The sequence below is a fragment of the Copadichromis virginalis genome, linkage group LG13 (assembly GCF_057382275.1).
Source record: "Copadichromis virginalis isolate Kocher_CV1m ecotype Utaka linkage group LG13, C_Virginalis_male_GT1.1, whole genome shotgun sequence".
Taxonomy (NCBI): Eukaryota; Metazoa; Chordata; class Actinopteri; order Cichliformes; family Cichlidae; genus Copadichromis; species Copadichromis virginalis.
The window spans coordinates 19,981,334-20,003,264 of NC_140630.1; the positions used below are offsets into that span (position 1 = coordinate 19,981,334).

The 21,931-nt window shown below is 41.9% G+C and overlaps 1 protein-coding gene across 1 annotated transcript in view; it reads left to right on the forward strand.

Moving 5' to 3' along the window:
- The first annotated feature begins 14,324 nt into the window (after window positions 1–14,324).
- The window catches only part of hcrtr2 (hypocretin (orexin) receptor 2), a 30,454-nt gene continuing 22,847 nt past the window's right edge, over window positions 14,325–21,931 (forward strand). Inside the window, exon 1 of the mRNA XM_085477915.1 lies at window positions 14,325–14,578. Within this exon, the coding sequence (XP_085334041.1) occupies window positions 14,362–14,578 (217 nt within the window). The 5' untranslated portion in view covers window positions 14,325–14,361. The remainder of the gene's footprint in view (window positions 14,579–21,931) is intronic.

Below are 21,931 nucleotides of genomic sequence, written 5' to 3' on the forward strand. Positions count from 1 at the left end.
CACAAAATGCACGTTTATTGAATATGAAAAAGATGTGTTGATTAAACTCAGTTGTGCAACCAATTTCCGCTATTGAATCAAGTAAATCCAACATGGCCTTTTTTTTCAGTGTGAATGAGACTATAGGCTGTGTCATATATCTGCCATTAATCAGCAACAGTGAGGATTTATTGCACCCACAGCCATTATATGAGGTGGTGACATTAATGAGAAAAGCAGGCCAGGTAATGTAAAATGGTCATAAGTAACTAAGAGTAACACAACAGGAATAAAGGTCCTGCTGAAATGAGTTTAGTCAAAGGTCACTAGAATATACTGTATATAATTGACATTTATAATGCTAAGAATCATTCAAGAACAAAAGAGCCTAGAGTCAAAGAAGAAAGGTGAGTTTAGCAGAAATTGTAGTAAATCTAAAGTTTACATCCACCCAGAAAAATTCAATACAGGTCTAAATTTTAATCTCTGCCATCTCTTCCCTAAGAGTACCCAGACGTTGAGACATGCTCATACATGCATAGAAAGTTGAATGTTGCGAAAGGGATTTGGCAGATATAATCAGAACCAACCAAACCTGCAAATCATGATAAGGGGGAAAAAAACTTTAAAAAACAACAGACGATGAGTTCTGCATTGATGTCATTTCTCAGTATTTACTGAAATCCTGATTATGGATTGTTTTTAGTATCTCTGCAAGGAGATAATAACAAAAATCAGAAACATTTAAGGTCATGTAATAAAAAAAAAAAAGCTTAGATTCTGTATTTTCAATTAAAGAACAGGCTACTGTGGATTATTGTATTGCTCATTGGGGATTTTTGGCAAACTGAATTGGGATTCAGAGCCTCAGGTTGGCATTTCAACAAAAAAATTGGATAACATGCTGCTTAGTTGTGATTATTATTTAATGCTGGACTTTATCTGATTAGCGGAGCACCAAAGGCAGAATATCTGATTAATATTTTATTTCTTTACAGTTAGGATACTTTAGAAGGCTCAATACTGAATGAGTATAGATCCTGGGTGTTACAAATTTTATGAGCGTGAGCTTCAGTCATATATTTGGTGAGCAACAACCAACATATAAACTCAAAAAACATAGCGAGAATAAAGAAGAGAACCTTAGAAATATTTTTGTTTAAACTGACTCGACTGATACTTTACACTCATTTTTCAATTACAGTGTGTGAGGATTAACATTAGGTACTCGTTACCCATACACAGAAATGAAAATGTTGCATTAAACAAGGCCTTTTACTAGAGATTGAGACCAATATCTCATTTGGAAAGTGTTTGCTGAAGCCATAAGAGAGTGAGCAATAGGGCCTAGATGTCTTTACAAACTGAGAAGCCTCCTGCTGGCAACATGAAGCTATGCATGTGTGCTTAAATGCATCAGGGCTAAAGAAACAACACATGATCACTGAGCAGTATTTTACATGTTTCACGCATGTTTGTATTGAAAGATGCGGGATTTCACAATTGCTCACATCAGCTTTTTAAGCAAAGAAAGACTAATTTTTCACCATCGTAATTTGATGTTGTGCCTGAATTCAGCTGGAGCCGTTCTTCTGGTTTGGGGGTTACAACTTCTAATGTTCCTGTTACTGCTATTGATTTTAACTTTGACATCTTTCATCCCTGGTACTGCTCATTTTTCTCGTGCGTCTTCTTTATGATGTGATAAATGCGGCAATCCCAGCTGATGGAAAATCAAAAGGAATTTCTGATTTGCTCTCAGCCAGGATTCCCACATCTTCAAGCTACCACTGTGTCTGGTTGGTTAGCCAGGAGCTGCATGTCTGTCTGGAAGTTGAGGTCCCACAGCACCTTAGCCTCTTTGTTTTCAATCACCTTAGCTGTTGTCTCCCAGCCTTCTAATCCATATGCGGCACAGATGTTTCTGTATACTATCCCAGCTGCTTAGTTGTGCATCTCTGTGTACACTGTCCCATCTTGCTTCTTCCATCCTGCTACTATGAGCTGGGCTGTATCCAGGGCACCTTTGCACTGCCATCAACCTGAGTCCTGATGGCTGTGGTAAATTTCTGCCTGTGTGGATTTGGTGCTTAGGATCTTGTGCTGTCATGATCAAAACATCTTTCCTGTCCTTTTGGTCAGCCTTTTCTAGCATTTGGGAGTATTTCTCAATATCAGCCACTCCCTCTGTCTGTCAATAGCACATTAAATGCAGGGTCTTGGTCTTGCACCATACTTCCTCCTTTTGTTTCTTATCACCATCTGTCTTCAGCTGCCTGAGGCACTCTTGTAGCACCTCCTCTCAAAGGGGCCATCTCCCTAATGTATAGAGATTGACAGACCACGTGACTTTCGCACATTGCATGCCGTGAACTCGTGGCAAAACAATCCAAGTACCGCATCAAATGCAAGCATTTGCAGCACCGCAAAACGTTCATTCTTCGGTTCCAATAAATTCTTGCTTTTTCTTTGCCCCCCAAAAAGGTATGCACAAAACGAAGGAGAACAATGCCGGTCCATACAAAGACAGACTTGATGAAAAGTCAAAGAAAAGATACGAGGAAAAAAATCAAACCAGTGAAAGGGTCAGACCCTTACGAGCACACAGAGGGACAAAATACGTTAGCGTGCTGCCCAACTTTCACCACGCTCATATTTATAATTATAGCTCTGACACCCACTAGTCCCCCTCTTCCACTTTTTGTGGCTCAGAGAGCCATAGGGTGGAAACATCCATGCAAACATCTATGCATTGTGAGGAACTCATGTTTTGACATCCATGGCATTGATTTCTTCCTTTGGCCTCTTGCTATTCCAGCTGGGTATCTGATGACCAGTAAGGCCTATGTATTGATTGCTTAAATCTTATTCATGCTGTTGATTTGGCTTCTCAGCTCCCATTTCACTAAGTGGGAGTAACTGGCTATGGCTGACCTTTTGCAACTTCATCATTGTTCCCATTAGACGTTGGAATACCAAGGTGCTTGTAGCTGTTTTTTCAATAACCTGCCAATATATATATGTACACTCTCTCCAGTATACATATAAAGCATTTTTATATACAGTATATAAATAGAATAACAAATGACACAGATAGTTTGTTTCATATTGCACATATTGGAAGAATAAAAGAGTTGTGATTTTGTAAACAGCTCAGTGTTGTCAGGTGTCTAAATGAAGACAAAAACCTAGCTGAGCAGATCGATACAAACAAAAGATGGATCTATTATTCTCAAACATGAAAATAAAAGGCGACTATGACAGCAGCTCACTCCTACATGACACAAAATTAATGGATCAGACTCAGGATTTCATAGCTGATGCCTACTCATTATTGCAAATAGTCTTCTTATATTTGGGTGCAAAACAAATTGCGATCATTTTGTCTACAGTCTTAGGTGAACCCTCTGAAGAGAAGCTTACCTGCATCGTGTTTGACATTATTTTGCTGGAGGCTTGGTTCCTAAAATAATGAGTTCTGCTTCTATGTTCTGAGTGTCAATTGGGCTCAAAGAAAACAATCTGCTTTCACTGATGACATCTGAAACATATAGCATTAATTTAATAGAAAAAGGCAGCTTTGAAAAAGTGCATGCTCTTCCCCTGTTAGAGACCTTGAAACACACTCAAAGTGACATGAACCCCAGGAGTTATTTCCGAATGCATAGCATACACGCTCAGAAATTTGGGATTTCTATTTCTGGTTTTATAGGTACAATATTTTTGAATGCACCCCCCGGGGCTAATCTTGGGCTTCCAGACTTTAAGATGCAATGTGAAAAAACGGCTTGTTTTTGGCTAAGGTTAAGGTTTTATGATTTATTTATATTAAATGAAAAACAACTGTCATTCTCCATCTGTCTTATATATATGTATTTAAAGGTGAAGAGCACTGCCACCTCACATCAAGAAGGCGCTGGGTCTGAAGATTTCTGCAGCCTTTGTTCTCTCTGTGCCTGAAACATTTTCTCCAGGTAGTCTCCTTCAAAGGTCCAAGGACGTGTAGGTTAATTGCTGATTGTTCGCTGTGGGTGGAGAAAAAGACTGCAAAAGTAAATTTCCAAGTTAACAAATGAATATTGTGAAATAAATATGTAATTTGAATGAGCTGGGGTTTGTTTTTTGTTTTTGTTTTTTTTTTACATCACAGGGTACTCCTGCAGTGCCACACAGTTGTAGCAAGCAGCTGCTATTTTTTCTGAGAGTTTATTATAGATCAGATGTTTTTTTCCTCTATATTATTCTTTGGGTATCGGCCATTACATCTCCATAATTGCATTAAAGTGGAAGATAAACATGAAAGGGTCTGCAAATTGGTGTGACACTGATACTTTCCCATTTTGTCACAATAAACAAATTATGTACATTAGCAACTATAATAAATTGACCTCACAGTAGGCCAACACACCTCTCAACATTTTGAGAAATGTAGATCACTTAATGTGTGCACGCTAAATGCAAGGTCACGTCCAACAAGCAATTAGCCTAGCTTTATACAAAGCAGGGGCAAACATGCTGTTAAAGGATACCAGGAGGTAAGTCTTAAAACAGTTTGGGATTTTCAGAAATACACTCATTTGCTTTTCCTAATGATGCAGGTTTCATAAGAGAAGATAAGACGACTCTGGACTCAGCGAGGCATTTTTACCCATGAACTACTGCTCATCGGCTATTTTCTCTTTTTTTCTTTAAAACCCTTGAAATGGTTTTGAGGGGAAATGCCAGAAGATCAGCAGTTTCTGAAAAACTCAGACCGGCATGTATGGTACCAACAACTACCCCACATCCAAAGTCCCTTGAATTTGATGCTCAGCTTGAACCTCAGTAGCTCGTCTCAAGCATGCTGTAGCAAAAGACCCGACACACACAGGATGGACGTGCTTCGGAAATGTTTATTTTGCTTGTTCAGCCATTTCTTTTGCATTACATCACAGGTGACTCAATGAGCAGCTTCTTCCTACCTACTGTGGTGTAATCTATATTGACGTACATCATGCGCCACTAGGCAGCAGTACTTACCCACTAAACAGGAAATAGGGGCATGTAAAACATTGCTGTCACTACCCAATCCGTACCTGAAACCCGATCGGTACCCCGCATGCGCAAATCTTACGTCACTTCCTCTCTTTGCCAAGATTGCGACATTCAATATATTTGAATGACACGGTTAGCGCCCAGTTAGCTCCTAGCATTTCTCAACAGCTCTGCCTCCTTTTCGACTACCGGGACATTTAAACAATGGATACCTCCGTATACAAACAAATTCATGCTTTTTCCTCAACAGAGAGCATCCCCCGATTGAACAACAGCGCCGTAAAATAAGAAGAATGGCGCCTAATTACAGAGTTACAGATTTGTACGGTCCGACTTTGCACTCCGAATTCCGAAGCAGACACCAAAAGCAGTTCAAGCCACAAAAACCACAAATAACAAAACAAGAGAATAAAACATGTTCTAAATGTGGAAAAGCACCGATGCACCCAGAAGCACAGTGCCCAGTCAAAAATGCAGAATGCCACAACTGTGGGAAACGTGGACACCACGGGAGAGTTTGTAGGTCTACAACTGTGCATGAGGTGGCAGACAGTGCAGACGGACTTTTCCTAGGTGAACTGGATTCAGGAGAAGACCCGTGGCTTGCTAACATCTGCGTGAGAGGCAAAAGCATGACATTTAAATTAGACTCAGGGGCAGATGTCACAGCTATCTCAGAGGAGACATTCAAAGACATTTAGCAGCTAAATGAACATTTGCAAAAAGCTGAAAAGCCACTGTATGGACCAGGAGGTGCAGCACTGATCGTACTTGGGTCTACAAAGGAGGACATTTCCTACAGTGACAGGAGCACTACAGAGACAATCTATGTAGTCAGAAATCTGCGTGTAGCTCTCTTAAGCAGGACAGCTTCTGTGAGACTGAAACTAATTGCCCGAATGGACAATGTTGACCTTGAAACAGTGAAGAAAGCGTACCCGAAACTATGTGATGGGCTCAGCTTGTTCAAAAACCATACACGTTTAAGCTGAAGCCCAACGCTAAACCTTATTCACTGAAAGTGCCAAGGGGTGTTCCACTGCCACTACTGGGCAAAGTCAAAACAGAGCTGGAGAGGATGGAACAGTTGGGAGTAATCAGTCGTGTGGAAGAGCCCACAGACTGGTGTCGCGGCATGGTCGTAACCCCCAAAAAGGACAAAGAGAAAGTCCGCATCTGTGTGGACATGACACCTTTAAATGAGTCAGTGTGTCGTGAAAGATATATCCTCCCCTCTGTAGACCAAACGCTAGGCATGCTCACAGGTGCGCAGTATTTCTCCAAGCTTGAGAAATACTGGGCTTTTGGCAAATACCGCTGTCCAAAGAATCTGCTCTCCTCACCACATTTATTACGCCATTTGGTAGATACCATTTCAATCGTTTGCCATTTGGTATTTCCAGTGCACCAGAGCATTTCCAAAACATGATGGTGACGGAAGTGACAGCCGGCCTCGCGGGAGTCGTGTGCCACATGGACGACATCCTGGTCTGGGGATCCACGAAAGAGGTGCACGACATGAGACTCCACGCTGTCCTCGACCGTGCAGAGAAGGCGGGCGTCACCCTGAACATGTCAAAATGTGAGTTTGGCAAAAGAGCAGTGAAATTCTTAGGATTCATTGTGTTATCTGAAGGCATGAGTCCTGACCCTGACAAAACTAGTGCGGTGCAGAATATGAAAGAGCCAAGCACCGTGAGTGAGCTTAGGAGCTTCTTAGGAATGGTGAATCAGCTGGGGAAATTCATCCCAAACCTCTCCGAAAAAGACAAACCACTGAGAGACTTGCTTTCAACTAAAAACGTGGTACTGGGGGCACGAGCAACAAAACGCGTTTAGCAGTTTAAAAGAAGAACTGTCATCCGCTCCAGTACTGCAGCTTTACGACCCAAACAAACCCCAAAAGATCTCAGGAGATGCCTCTTCATACGGGTTTGGGGGCAGTTTTGCTACAGAAAGACAATGACATGGGTCACCAGTCTCGTATGCCTCACGATCATTGACACCCACAGAGCAGCGCTATGCCCAGCTGGAAAAAGAAGCGCTGGCGCTCACCTGTGCCTGTGAAAGATTCAGTGACTTTATTCTAGGGCTACACTTTGAGCTTGAGACCGACCATAAGCCACTTGTGAGGCTACTTGGAGGGCAAGCCTTGGATTTGCTTCCACCGCGGATACAGAGATTCCGCATGCGCCTAATGAGGTATTCTTACACTATAAGGCACATTCCAGGCAAAAGCCTCACCACAGCCAACACGCTGTCACGGTTACCGCTGGCAGACAGCGTGATGCCCAGAGACAATGATCTTATGAAGGACACCGATATTTACGTTGACGCAGTGCTGGAGGGCCTTCCTACTAGCAGCAAATACCTTGCAGATCTCCGTGAGCAGCTACAGTCTGACACCGTCTGTTCCCAAGTCATGAAGTTCTGTACAGAGGGCTGGCCTGACAGGAACCAGCTGCAGGGAGTAGTAAAACACTACTGGTCAGAAAGAGCAGTTTTGAGTGTACACAACAGACTACTACTGCGAGGCACAAGGTTGGTCATACCTGCAAACATGCGAAATGCAGTTTTGGACAAAATACACGAGGGTCACCAAGGGGTAGTTAAGTGCCAGAGAACGTGAGAGAACGTGCCCAACAAGCAGTGTGGTGGCCAGGCTTAAGTAATTAGATCAGTGAACTTGTCCTTAAGTGCAGGCTGTGCATACAGGAGAGAGTTAATGTGAGGGAACCTCTTATGCCCACACCTTTACCTGAGAGGCAGAATTTAGGAGCTGATTTGTTTACACTAAAAGACAAAAACTATCTGTTGGTAGTAGATTATTTCTCGAGATATACTCAGCCCAACTCGTTCAGCCAATGTGATTGTGCATTTAAAGTCAATATTTGCACGCCATGGAATACCTAAAGCATTGATTACCGAGAATGGCCCACAATTTGCATGTCAAGAAATGAAAGACTTTGCAAAGGACTACTGTTTTGAGCATGTCACCAGTAGTCCCAGGTACCCGCAGAGCAACGGCGAGGCTCTACACTCTGCCTTTGTATTGTCAATAAAATTAAAATGGTTCCAGATTTTTCTTCTTTTCTTGGTGTCACTCAATTTTCTTTACCATACCTTTTTAATGTGACGATGTTGTGACTTGTTGTTGCTCCCGGTGTTCTGGGAATCCATCCTACCTGACAAACCATCCTGCCCGTTGTTTGTGCGCATGCGCACAACACGAAGTTAAATGGTGAACAGTCCTAACTTTGTGAAACTGAGCTAGAAGCATACTTTAACAGCTAAAATTAAGTGGAAAATCATCATACCTTTATTAATAAGAGCTAGAAAAACACTTTAACGGGTAAAATTGAGTGGCAAACCGTCCTGGCTTTATGAGCTACAAGCCTACTCTGATGGGCGAATTTAAGTGGCAAACCATCATACCTACTTAAATTTGTGCTGGTATTACTCTGTGACAGCAGAAATGTGCATTAACTACTTAGGGTAGGACATTTTGCCAAAGTAGGATGGTTTGTCAGAAAACCCAGGTCTCTTTCTTTAACCTCCTGCTCTTTTCGTGTGCGAGTGTAACTACCGGCTGAGCAGAGGAGGCAGGGCGCAAACGCAAGGGTCTGTTTGTTTCCTCCTGTCTCTGCTCAGCGCAAACAAAAGGCTGACCTGCGAAAAAAAGTGAGAGACAAAAAAAATCCCACGGCTCCCAATAAGGAGTCGGCTCGCATCGTTCACTTCAACAAGCCGGCTCTAAGAGCCATTTCTTCGCGACTGACCCATCACTTATGTCTATGTACCTAAATACACAGAGTTTCTGCCATGTGATTGGCTCATTAGATAGTGGTTTTAACAGGCAGGTAAATAGGTGTAAGCTATAGTGAGCAGTCAGTTAGTCTAGCATTAAGACAGGAAACATGGTGTGGGGTGACAACTAGTCTGCCACTTCTAACGATTATAGCTGAGCACTTGTTTGCCTGAACATGTTCTTTTTGCATTACTTTATGTTATCAAGAGTGAAGTCTTGAGAAAGGACACATAAGTGTCTGACCTTCAGGATAAGGAGGCATAGTTGTAATGACTCAGTTCATGGCTGCACTAAATAAAAAACTCTTTGATAAATCTCCACTTTGTGTCACATTAATGCAGTAAAAACGACTAATGAGGCATATCTAACACAAGTCTTCTCTGACATACAAGAAATGATTATACAATGCAGTAAACAAGGCAAATTTCAGCGTAAAGAAAAGAAACCCTGCTGTCCCCTAATAATGAAATCACAGTCAGAAAAGTCAATGCTAGTGATGGGATTTCCGGCTCTTTTTACAGATCCGGCTCTTTCGGTTCGGCTCACTAAAAAGAGCCGGCTCTTTCGGCTCCGAACCGGCTCTTCAGGTTGTTTTGTTGCTTTAATTAATTTATTATTAACAATAATATAAAATTATGCACAAAAGGAATTACTAACGTAAAAAAAGTGGTTTTATTTATATATGTTTATATATAAATATATGCGGTGGCCCCTAGAGACAAAACACGTACAAACTCCAAAACACATACTAGATCACTTAAATTACACAATTGAAAGCATGTGTGTATTGTTTGTGTATTTATACACAGGCACTCATATATATTCAAATAATTTAAAAAAAAGTTCATTTACCTGTTACTACCACACCAAATCCGGTCGTTGGTACTTGCTGGCTTGTGTAGCCACAAGATAACAAAGGCTCAACACTGCGCCCAGCATCCTGGAGCACTTCTGTTGTCTTTTGTACGTGTTTTGAGTTTTTATGTGCTTCTGAGTTTTTATATGCTTCTGAGTTTTTACGTGCTTCGGAGTTTGTACGTGTTTTTACGTGTTTTGGAGTTTTTACGTGTTTTGGAGTTTGTACATGCTTCAGAGTTCGTACGTGATTTGAAGTTTGTATGTGCTTTGTCTCTAGGGGCCACCGTAAATATACTTTTATTTATTCACTCCACATAAAATGTAATAAATAAATCACATAATACAAAAATCAACTATTCACATTTCAAGTTTTAACTATTTAAATTTTCAGCTTTTTTCTTTTACAAATTTAAAGTGAAAACAACATAAAACACTGCAAACCACAACACAATTAAATATAAATTATAATATGAAAACAAAAAGAACATGCATATTCTCTGTCATATGGGCCTGCATGAATAAACTTTCTGAATCCTTTATCATCTGCAACCGAAAATAGTTGTGGATGATTACTATACCTTTCTAATGTTGTTGTCCCTGCCTCTCTTTCTCTCTCTCTGGCTCTGTTCCTGTGCTACTGAGTGTAACTACCGCCCTCCCCCCCTCTGCCCAGCGTAAAGCACAAGGCTCGCTTGCAGAGTGCAGCGGAAAAAAAGTGCGAGAGAGAGGCTGAGAGAAAGAAAAAAAAAACAAAAAAAAACAAAAACGTGACGGCTCGCGATAAGGAGCCGGCTCGTGTCGTTCACGTCAAAGAACCGGCTCTAAGAGCCATTTCGTTCGCGAACGACCCATCACTAGTCAATACCTGGATGCTCTGTGGGAAAGCTAATGGACAATGACAATGACTGGGGTAAAAATAAATATTAATCAATTTGCTACAATAAATATAGATGACTCATGTTGCTGAACAGACCGATGTCTCCTAAAAGGTTTTAGCAATAACATTGACTGCAACAACAATTAAAAATTTATTATTTCATGAGCCACCTTCAAATTAATGTCAAGAAAACATTAATACTGTCAGGGTCCTGGGACTGGGCGACCCAGGATCCCTGGGCAGTCATGGACCTGTGTATTATTATTATGTATTTTTGGTGTCGTTTCCCCTTCTCTGTGCGTGTACATATGTGTGTTTCTCTGTGCTGTGTTAGTCTGTGTCCCACTCATATGTTTAGGCGAGGTATGGGTGTGTATGTCTGCGGGTGTGCCTGGAGGATGGAGCTCGGCCACCTGCAGGCCTGAGGGGTGTGGCCCTGCGGAGGGACTGGCCACACCCGAAGCCACACACCTGCTGCTGCTGATCAGGCCTCGTCGGGGGAGCTACTTAAGAGAGTCTTGGAGCTCCCACCGACGCGGGATCATTGCATGAGACTCCACGTTAGTCACCCTGTCTAAGCTAAGTCTGAAAGTGTATGCCTGCCATTCTGAGTGTCCTGACAGCTGCCGTTATTGTTTCCCGCAGGAAGAGAGTGGAAGGCACGGAGAGCAGCGAGCACCGGGGGGTGCTGACACGGGAGCAGAGAGCACACGGACTATTCACGGGAGACACGACACGGGAGTCTGGGAGAATACGGGGATTTATTGTTACGTTGTTTTCACTCTGTAAATAAACACTGTTTGTACATAGAGCACCGCGCCTGGGTCCTCCTTCCCCCACTCCTTCCACGGTGTGCCATGCCATACCGTGACAAATACAATTATTAGCAGTACCTCAATCAATGACACTTTTGAGGTACATTGAGGGACTTACAGTTTTTTCTGAATGCTTAAACCCTAACTGTGATTCTTATAGCACAATTTCTAAAACTATTGATACTTATAGCAAAACCACTCACTGAGTTTGCAAAATTAAAAGCACAAACACTGCTTTGCACTCAGTTTGCCATTTTGTAACACACACTTTGCAAACCTGTAGCTACAATCCACTGCACAGCACTCTTTTTGCAGAACTGTAAACACAACTCACTGCTTTACACTCAATTTCCAAATGATCAGTGCACTCCAGCAAAACTATACACATTTATGGCCATTATTTACACTACTTTGCCAACTGTCTGGCACACTGTCACATGTGAAAACTTTTTTAGATAATTAGTTCACTTTGCAATCAGCCTAAGCACTATAATACAGGTAAGCTCTGTGTGTGGAGTACAATGGAGGGAGCAGAAAGAGTGAGAAGTAGAGGAGGCCGAGGAAGAGGACGTGGAGGTGAAGAAGTAGGATGAAGAGGACGACAAGGACAAGGAGGACCAAGAGGAGGACGAGGAGGGGGGAGAGGAGGACAAGGAGGGGGAAGAGGAGGATGAGGAGGTGGGATAGGAAGGGTAAGAAGAGTAAGAAATAGAATTGCTGATGACATCAGAGCTACAATAGTGGACCATGTCAACCGTGGAATGACCCTGAGGGTAGCTGGCCAACGGGTCCAGCCTAACTCGAGCCGCTACACTGTAGCAAGTATCATAAGGACATCTTGAAATGAGAATCGGTTAGTACAGTCACTTTGCACAAAGATTTGTAGCACTGCCATATGCCAATGAGAAACACACCAATACCATTGATGTAAAAATACTGAAATTGTTACTTTACCGAATTGCTAGATGACCAGATGCTGGGGGCAGAGGAAGCATGTTCACTGCAGACCAAGTAACCCATATAGTCATTATGGCGATTGCAAATAATCCTATACTTGGAAATAGACACTTGTGTTCGTTTTGATGTGTTTGAATAAACACCAGTACTTGAAGTTTGGATCCCTCTATGCTTATGGATCTATGACAGAAGTATGAGCTCAAACTGACATAGCCTACCTTGTGCACAGAGAAAGCAAAAGCCAGATGTGTTTTGTATTCATACCATCAGTGTGCAGTTGGCGCATTGTGTGCTTAGTAGATGATGGCTTGTGTGTACTGTTTGATACGGAAACACCATTTTTACGATGGTGTGAAGAGTTAATCTAGCTGTGTTCGCTTTTGCAAGAGAACTACAATGTTTTGATGATTGGGTGACAGGTTTTCTTATTTGTGTGAAGAGTTTTGCAAAATTAGCCAATAGTTACAAAAAATGTGCTTAAGCAATCAGAAAAAACTGTAAAATAACTAGACACTAATGATTTCATACTACAGTGGATGGCTGAACAATTTTCACAACCGCTTATCCACCGAGACTCTCAGCTGACACTGGCTGAGAAGAATATAAAATGGACAGGCTGACAGTTTACGTGGCTAACGGACAGACAGATAACCGTTATATTCACACACACTTAAAGCTAAGTTTAAATTAATCTTAGATTAGATTTTAAACTGCAAGAAAAAAACAGATCACTCTGACAGGGAAACAAAATAGGGAAAGGGAGATCATACAAGGAGCCAACCAGAACTCAGTAGTGGGTAGAGTGGTGTAGCAATGCCCCCTTGGGACAGTTTGCTTCACAGGCACAGTAGCCCAGTACAATGTATACGTGCATGCACATATAGATACATAAAGCACAATTTACAAAACCTAATCCTGAATTCAAATATATTATGATGTCAACATAAACCATGAGGAAGAGGATTCATACAGAGGCTTTTTAAAGGACCCTCACTTGATGTATATGTCTTATGTTATCAAGGGTACTGAAGCTTCCTGTAAGGCAGCCTTGTTAAGCACTGCTCCACCATGAGATTCACATCTTTAATTCAAATGTACCATTTAATTCATTTTTAACTTCTCAGCAGGAGTCCGTGCAGTTGTGCTTTGACTGCCTTGCAGATTTAATCTGGTCTATTCATTTTGAATGGAATCATGATTTCCATACCGTCATCATAACACCATATTTTGCTCAGAAGAGCTGCCTAAACAAACCCAGCGACAGTATGCAGTATATGCCCCCAAAAATCAAGATGCTGAAATGATGTTCAGATTTATGATTTGTGTACACCAGAGCTGTTCACAGCTTATGACAAAGAGAAATAAGACTAAATAAATACAAAAAAGGAGTCTTAATGACATAAAAACAGCAGTTTATATTGTTGTTTCGTTTTGTTTTTTAAATAAAATTCGAAAACATGTCCCCAATAAATTGGTACACAGTCTGAGGCTTGTCCCACCATTCAGTCATTACCTTCACACAGTCACAACAATTTGCTCAAGCACTACAGGACCCAGTTAAACCAATTAGTTTAAAACAAGTGCACTGTTGGATTAAGGGGGTTAACCGTGTCCGTGAATTGGTCTCAAGCCGTCCGTCCAATGTGCCCTCCTTTATATGCTTGTAATTGAATTTCGCACAGAATTAAAGGCAGATTAAGCTGATGCATTTTAAATCACCCCATTCATTTCCAAACCTTGTTCATGCACCCCTCCCCGCAGAAATGCCCGAACACCCCGTTTCTCTCTATTTTTACGCGAGTGGGCATTCGGGTTGCAGCTCAGAGCTCGTTGCTCGCTGCAATCTGCTGTGTTGGTGTTTGACCCTGCAGTGGCTTTGAATGGAGACAGAAGGGAGACCAGCGTCATTCTGACGAGTGGTCCGTGCGGAGCGCATTTAGAATCGCGTTTGCAGTGTGCTCAAACAACCTGCGGTCACTGCAGACGCACAAGCAACAGCTGCAGTTCATCGGGCACACAAAACACCTGGAAGCATGTCTGGCATCACTGGGAACGTGGACTGCGAGGAGTGCTTATCTTCTGGACATCTACCCAACAGCACGGAGTTACATGTGCATCCCACCTTGGATGACGACGAGGAACTTCTGAGATACATTTGGAGAGAGTATTTACACCCCAAGCAGTATGAATGGGTTCTCATTGTGGCTTACATTATTGTATTCTTCGTTTCACTCATTGGGAACTCGCTTGGTGAGTCGTACCTTTAAATGCATTCATTTCTCTCTCTCTCCATTCATCTTAACAACTTGCAAAAATCATAAAGCAAAAGCACACTTCGAGCAACTTTTCCCACCTCTCCATAATATCAGCGCAAATATTACTTGAAGTATGAGAAAAATCCAAATCAAGAGCGATCAATAACTAGAAGCGCATTCCCCCCCCTCTGTGATGTTCACTAATCGCAGTCGCGCCTCTGCTGATGTGGAAGCATCAATGAGGAGGAGAAACCGTCAATCAGTCCAGGAAAGCGAGGTTAATTTTGGAAAATCGGTAACCTTTTGATTTCTTTGAAGATACATCGAGTAAAAATAAATTATTTCACACCGTGCATTTGCGTAACTTGCAAGTTTTGCAGACCTATTGTCTGCGAAATTCCATTATTGGACTGCTTTGTTGCTGGTGTATTTTCTCAATGGTTTAGCAGCAGGGGCAGTTTTACTATTTAGCAAAGAGAAGTCAGACTGACCTGTAGCTCTGTTTTTTTTAATTGTGAAATTTCTTATCGGGCTGCTACCACACATTTGAGAACCTCCTTCTTTGTGTCAGTGTGGGAGTCTTAGTTATGCTCTACTGAAGCTCGATTGTCACAGTCACTAAAATAACCTGCTCTTTTTCCACTTGCACTTTGATCTATTTCAACTTTGAAAGCTGTCTTTGTGCAGGCTTGTGTTCTATGCCTCATCTCAGGGTTCCCACTAGCTATTTTTAGACTTTTTTTTGGTAACAAGGAAAAGGGCCCCCGCATAGATGCAGCTGCGCACTGCAGAATTGCACTCCAGCTTGAAAGGCTGAAGGTGTGCCACATTACCTGTCATTTTAGGCAGCATTTATCAATCTAACAATTTGTATGGTATTTCAGTGAGGAAGACAGCATTCACCCTCTTGCCATCTTCATTATCCTTAATGGAACACCCACTCCCCAGACAGTGGATGACATTTTGAAATGGGCCACTGGAAATGCTGTCCAAGAGAATTTTGTAGATGCTTTCAGAAAACAGCTTTCCACCCTTGTGCAGAGTCTACTTCCCCTTTTATGCTTTTAGTCTCACAATGGAGTGAACAGACACTTTGAAAATGATACATGAGTGGATAAGTTACGATTCCAGAAATCAGACAGGCCAGCTATTCACAGTCTAATGTTCAACAGTTTCATATTAAACATGTTAAGTGAAATAAGCAGGGTTATCATTTGCTTTTTAAAGCTCAGATTACAAAAATATGTGCTTTATAGTACTGGTTTACTAACAATACCTGGTTGCTGATGTAATCAATGTTTTAGTAAATACTTCAAGAGCAGGAAGTCATTTAGGAAACAAATTAGTCATTTTGTTTATGAGCAAAATTTGCATTTCTTTGCCGAACAGAGCAATTAAGGACATTGGAGGGGTCCGTGTGTGTTTAATCAGTATGGCCATGAGTTTCAAAGCCAGAGATGACAGGTTCTCATTATAACTGTCAGTGTTAGATGAGGAAGCACAGCGCAAATCTTTTAAATCATCGCAGCTTCTCTTTCTTTGTTTCCTGCACTGTGTGCTGTTTTCTCTTGCTGCAGTTTTACCTGCTATGAACAGCAGGAAGTGACAATAAAGGTGTCACCCCTGCCTGGAGAATCTCTTCCATAGACAGAAGTAAAGAGAAAAAAAAATCATAAAATCAGCATTTACTGTTGCATTTTTTATTCCTATAAGGGAAAAGGAATCCAGTGGAATTTTTGTTAGAGCTGAAAGTATTTGTTCTCATAGTAAATGGCCTTGCTGCTGTAATGGATTCAGGCACACATTGTACAGTAGGTACTCAATTTAAAACTTTAGTCTTCCTTTTCGTAGAGGGTCTTTCAGTGTAATCCTCTTTAGCATTTCTTTCCTGCTGCTGTAAGTACAAATTTTGATTCATCAAATTGCTGCCTGTATTAACTTCACTGTTCACTGACGATGTTAGCGACCACCTGGCGAGCATAACATTAAGCAACTAAAGCACCAGATATTTCCCTCAGAGAGTTGGCAGAGACTGAACTTGGAGTAAAAAGTAAAGAGAAACCACTAATAAATCTGCTCTGTATGTGATGGATGTGTAACTACAAGAAGCTTTTTGCTAAAATGTTTGCAACATTATTATGCTTTTAAACCTTGGACACAGTGTGTACACTTTGTGTTCAAGGCTCTCCCCTTCCCATGCCAACATTTTACCCCATAGGCACTGAAACATTAGCTAAAATTCCAACTAATAATGGGCGGGCAATTGTCATTAGATCATCAGAAACATTAGGGCATAGGTGTCAAACTCTGGCCCACGGGCCAAATTTGGCCTGCAGCCTAATTACATTTGGCCCGTGAAGCCATACCAAATTATTATTAGAGTTGGCCTACTGGTATTATCCAGCTAATATATATATATATATATTTTTTTTTTTTTAGTATTAAGCTTTGCTTGTTCCATATTCAGTTGTTCAGCGAAACATGTTTGAGTCCATAAGAAAAGATTCATTCTCATATCTGGAGGAATAAATATATTTCAATAAATATTAACGTTAGCCCGCAACTTTGTTCCAGTTTTGAATTTTGGCCCACTGTGTATTTGAATTTGACACCCCTGCATTAGGGCTACTTACCCTGCTCAACTTCTTGTTAACACAACAATACAATGAGGCAGACATATGGCAGCAACTCAGTGCGCTCCTCCTCATGTTGACACGGTCAAGACGACCTACTGAAGTTCAAACTGAGCATCAGAATGGGGAAGAAGGGTAATTTAAGTGGCTTTGAATGTGACACATGGTTGTTTTTGCCAGAAGGACTGGTTTGAATATTTCAGAAACTGCTGATCTACTGGGCAGAAAACCATCCCTCTGGTTGCGTTATTCATTCAGAGGTCAGAGGAAAATGACCAAACTGCCTTGAGATGATAGAAAGGTAACATAAACTCGAATAACCATTCTTTAGAACTAAGGTATACCAAACTGGATCACTAAACACATAAGATCTCAAACCTTGAATTCTGGTGCTGGGCTACAGCAGCCAAATTCCACACTGGACGCCACTCCTGTCAACAAAGAATGGGAAACTGAGGCTGTGATTCACACAGGCTCATCTAGATTAGACAATAGAAGACTGGAAAAATGTGGCCTGCTCTGATGAGTCATAATTTCTGCTGCAACATTCGTATGGTGAGAATTTAGCATGAGCAACATGAAACAACATGATCCTGTCTTGAATCACTGGATCAGGCTACTGGTGTTGTACTTGTGTGAGGGATATTATCGTGACTCGCTTTGGTCCCCTTATGAGTGTAGTTTAAACACCACAGCCTTCTTGAGCATTGTTATGACCTCAGTATACCCATCTTTTAATGGCTGCTTCCAGCAGGATAAAGTACATTGCCACAAAGCTCAAATCCCACTCAAACTGGTTTCTTAAACATGACAGTGAGCTCACTGTACTCAAATGGCCTCCACAGTCACCCGAGCTCAATCCAACAGAGCACCTTAGGGCAGTGTTTCACTGAAATATGGTTTTCTAATGTGAAAACCATATTTCACATTAGAAAAATCACACGGCACACAAAACAAAAATATCACAAAAAGCATATTGATCATTTTTACCTGCACATCAGGTATAGCAGAATTGGCTCAGTTTGTCCACAGTACACGTTTTTTCTTCTTCTGACCACTACTCACGCTAGGGTCTTAATATGGGTCGGAATTTCTCCAGGAACCAGGTCAGATTGACTAATTTTCTTTTCAAATATTTTTCTATTGCTTTTACACGATGTTCTTTCTTCTTTGCCTTCTTCTGTTTTACTGGCAGTTGGCAACCCATTTAATTAGAGCAGGCAGTTGTACTGCCCTCTAGTGGAAGAGAATGTAATTGTTCTGCATGTTACTCACGCTAATTGACCCTGTGCACGAGAAAATGCTAGCTTCCTGGTTTGAGACCGGATGTGGGGTTGTACATTTCCGGTAGCTTTACTTTGCGGTCAATCGCTACTGCGAAAATATACTCCAAAATCATGTCCAAAACTCGAAAACGGAAAGATCGCGTTAAGTTACAAAGAGCAGAAGGTGGGAACACTCACCACTGTTGTGTCATAAAAAATCTAATGATCAATTTTGACGTTTAAAGAGTTTAGATCGATCAGTTGTTTACATCACTCAACACAAGCAACACAGAACTGCATCACTGCAGCAGAAGACACATCGTCCACATTCAGAAGCACATCTCTGTATACTGACTGGTCTTATGATTTAAACAGGCAAATGTTCAGCATTCAAACTACAGGTGAAGAATAGTCAAACCAGATGTTTCCTCCGTTATGTCGATATCAGCTAGTCAAGTACACACCCACACAGCATGTTAACAAACCGTGAAAAAAGCCACACAAAAAATGAATGATTGTTGGTAAGGGTTTCTATACATTAGTATTTACGAAGGGTATGTTGTGACTTACCTTCAAAATTACAGTGGTCCCTCGCTAATAACGCGGTTCACCTTTCAACTCGCTGTTTCACAGATTTTTTTAGTGCAAGTTTGCACGTTTTTTTTACGTCACATTGTGTCCTGCGTCCTGATCGCTGCAGACGATCTCCTCCGTGACGTCTCTCATGTACAGTACAGAATCGCTGCATCGATCGCTAGCAGTGTGACTCTGAAGTGCAGTACTGTATGTCCACGATGTCCACGAAACGTTTTGCACCGTCAAAAAATTTAATTGGCTACTTGATTTCACCTATCGCTGGTTATTTTTAGAACATAACACCCGCGATAAACGAGGGACAGCTGAGAAATATAATATTTGAATCCCTTTTCTCTTTTGCTCTGAGGCGCGGGGGAAAAAATATCGTCAAGTTGATGAACATCATTTACAGATATATTGGGTAAATGCCCAAGACATCTATAGAAATGTAAATTGCCGCTTGATTCATTCATTTGCTTAACTTGTTTTGGACCATAAACAGGGCGTGAATAGGACACCGGAAACAAAGTTCCCCACAGGAGTTTCCGCACCGGAAGTAGCATATGCTAACGTGCACAAAGTCAATTGCTCAGAGTACCAATCAGGTGGAACCAGATAATCTTCCGAGGCACACCTGATCATTTCTCACAGAACACCTATGTTCCACTCCACAGTGGTTGGGAAACACTGCCTTAGGTATATGATGGAAGGAGCTCTTCACAGCATGGATGTGAGGCCAAAGAATCTGCAGTAACTGTAATGTAACCATGTCATGACCAAAATCTCTGAGAAATGTTTCCATCACCTTGTTAAATGTATTCAATGAAGAAATAAGACCGTTCTCTAAAACTCCCAAACTACCAAGGTCTTCCTAACAAAGCATCAAGTAAGTGTAGAGTAGGTACAGTGGGGCAAAAAAGTATTTAGTCAGCCACCGATTGTGCAAGTTCCCCCACCTAAAATGATGACAGAGGTCAATAATTTGCACCAGAGGTACACTTCAACTGTGAGAGACAGAATGTGAAAAAAAATCCATGAATCCACATGGTAGGATTTGTAAAGAATTTATTCGTAAATCAGGGTGGAAAATAAGTATTTGGTCAATAACAAAAATACAACTCAATACTTTGTAACATAACCTTTGTTGGCAATAACAGAGGTCAAACGTTTACTATAGGTCTTTACCAGGTTTGCACACACAGTAGCTGGTATTTTGGCCCATTCCTCCATGCAGATCTTCTCGAGAGCAGTGATGTTTTGGGGCTGTCGCCGAGCAACACGGACTTTCAACTCCCGCCACAGATTTTCTATGGGGTTGAGGTCTGGAGACTGGCTAGGCCACTCCAGGACTTTCAAATGCTTCTTACGGAGCCACTCCTTTGTTGCCCGGGCGGTGTGTTTTGGATCATTGTCATGTTGGAAGACCCAGCCTCGTTTCATCTTCAAAGTTCTCACTGATGGAAGGAGGTTTTGGCTCAAAATCTCACGATACATGGCCCCATTCATTCTGTCCTTAACACGGATCAGTCGTCCTGTCCCCTTGGCAGAAAAACAGCCCCATAGCATGATGTTTCCACCCCCATGCTTCACAGTAGGTATGGTGTTCTTGGGATGCAACTCAGTATTCTTCTTCCTCCAAACACGACGAGTTGAGTTTATACCAAAAAGTTCTACTTTGGTTTCATCTGACCACATGACATTCTCCCAATCCTCTGCTGTATCATCCATGTGCTCTCTGGCAAACTTCAGACGGGCCTGGACATGCACTGGCTTCAGCAGCGAACACGTCTGGCACTGCGGGATTTGATTCCCTGCCGTTGTAGTGTGTTACTGATGGTGACCTTTGTTACTTTGGTCCCAGCTCTCTGCAGGTCATTCACCAGGTCCCCCCGTGTGGTTCTGGGATCTTTGCTCACCGTTCTCATGATCATTTTGACCCCACGGGATGAGATCTTGCGTGGAGCCCCAGATCGAGGGAGATTATCAGTGGTCTTGTATGTCTTCCATTTTCTGATGATTGCTCCCACAGTTGATTTTTTCACACCAAGCTGCTTGCCTATTGTAGATTCACTCTTCCCAGTCTGGTGCAGGTCTACAATACTTTTCCTGGTGTCCTTCGAAAGCTCTTTGGTCTTGGCCATGGCGGACTTGGAGTCTGACTGTTTGAGGCTGTGGACAGGTGTCTTTTATACAGATGATGAGTTCAAACAGGTGCCATTCATACAGGTAACGAGTGGGGGACAGAAAAGCTTCTTACAGAAGACGTTACAGGTCTGTGAGAGCCAGAGATTTTCCTTGTTTGAGGTGACCAAATACTAATTTTCCACCCTAATTTACGTATAAATTCTTTACAAATCCTACCATGTGGATTCATGGATTTTTTTTTCACATTCTGTCTCTCACAGTTGAAGTGTACCTCTGGTGCAAATTACTGACCTCTGTCATCATTTTAAGTGGGGGAACTTGCACAATCGGTGGCTGACTAAATACTTTTTTGCCCCACTGTAACTAGTGATACAGCCAGTTAATCACACTTTAATTGTCTCTTTATTTCATTGCAAACTTCAGTTGGTTTTTACCATAGCTGGACTGGCCATCGGTGGGCGGGCCCGATGCTGACCGATGTGTAAAAATAACTCAGTTGTTTGGTGGTGGTTTCTATGGCGGAGCTTTCACAGAGGCCAGCAGGTGGATGAGGGAAAGGGGAGGCAGGAGGAGGAGAGACCCGAGGCGGCAGTCCGAGTGTCAGGTGAACTGAACATCAGGTAAGAAGTTATGACCTGCAGTCTATCTGGGTCAGATATAAACCAAGTTTAGGTGGAGTTTATTTTCGCTGTGCTGATTTTTTACAGTAAGTTACAATAACTCGTACTG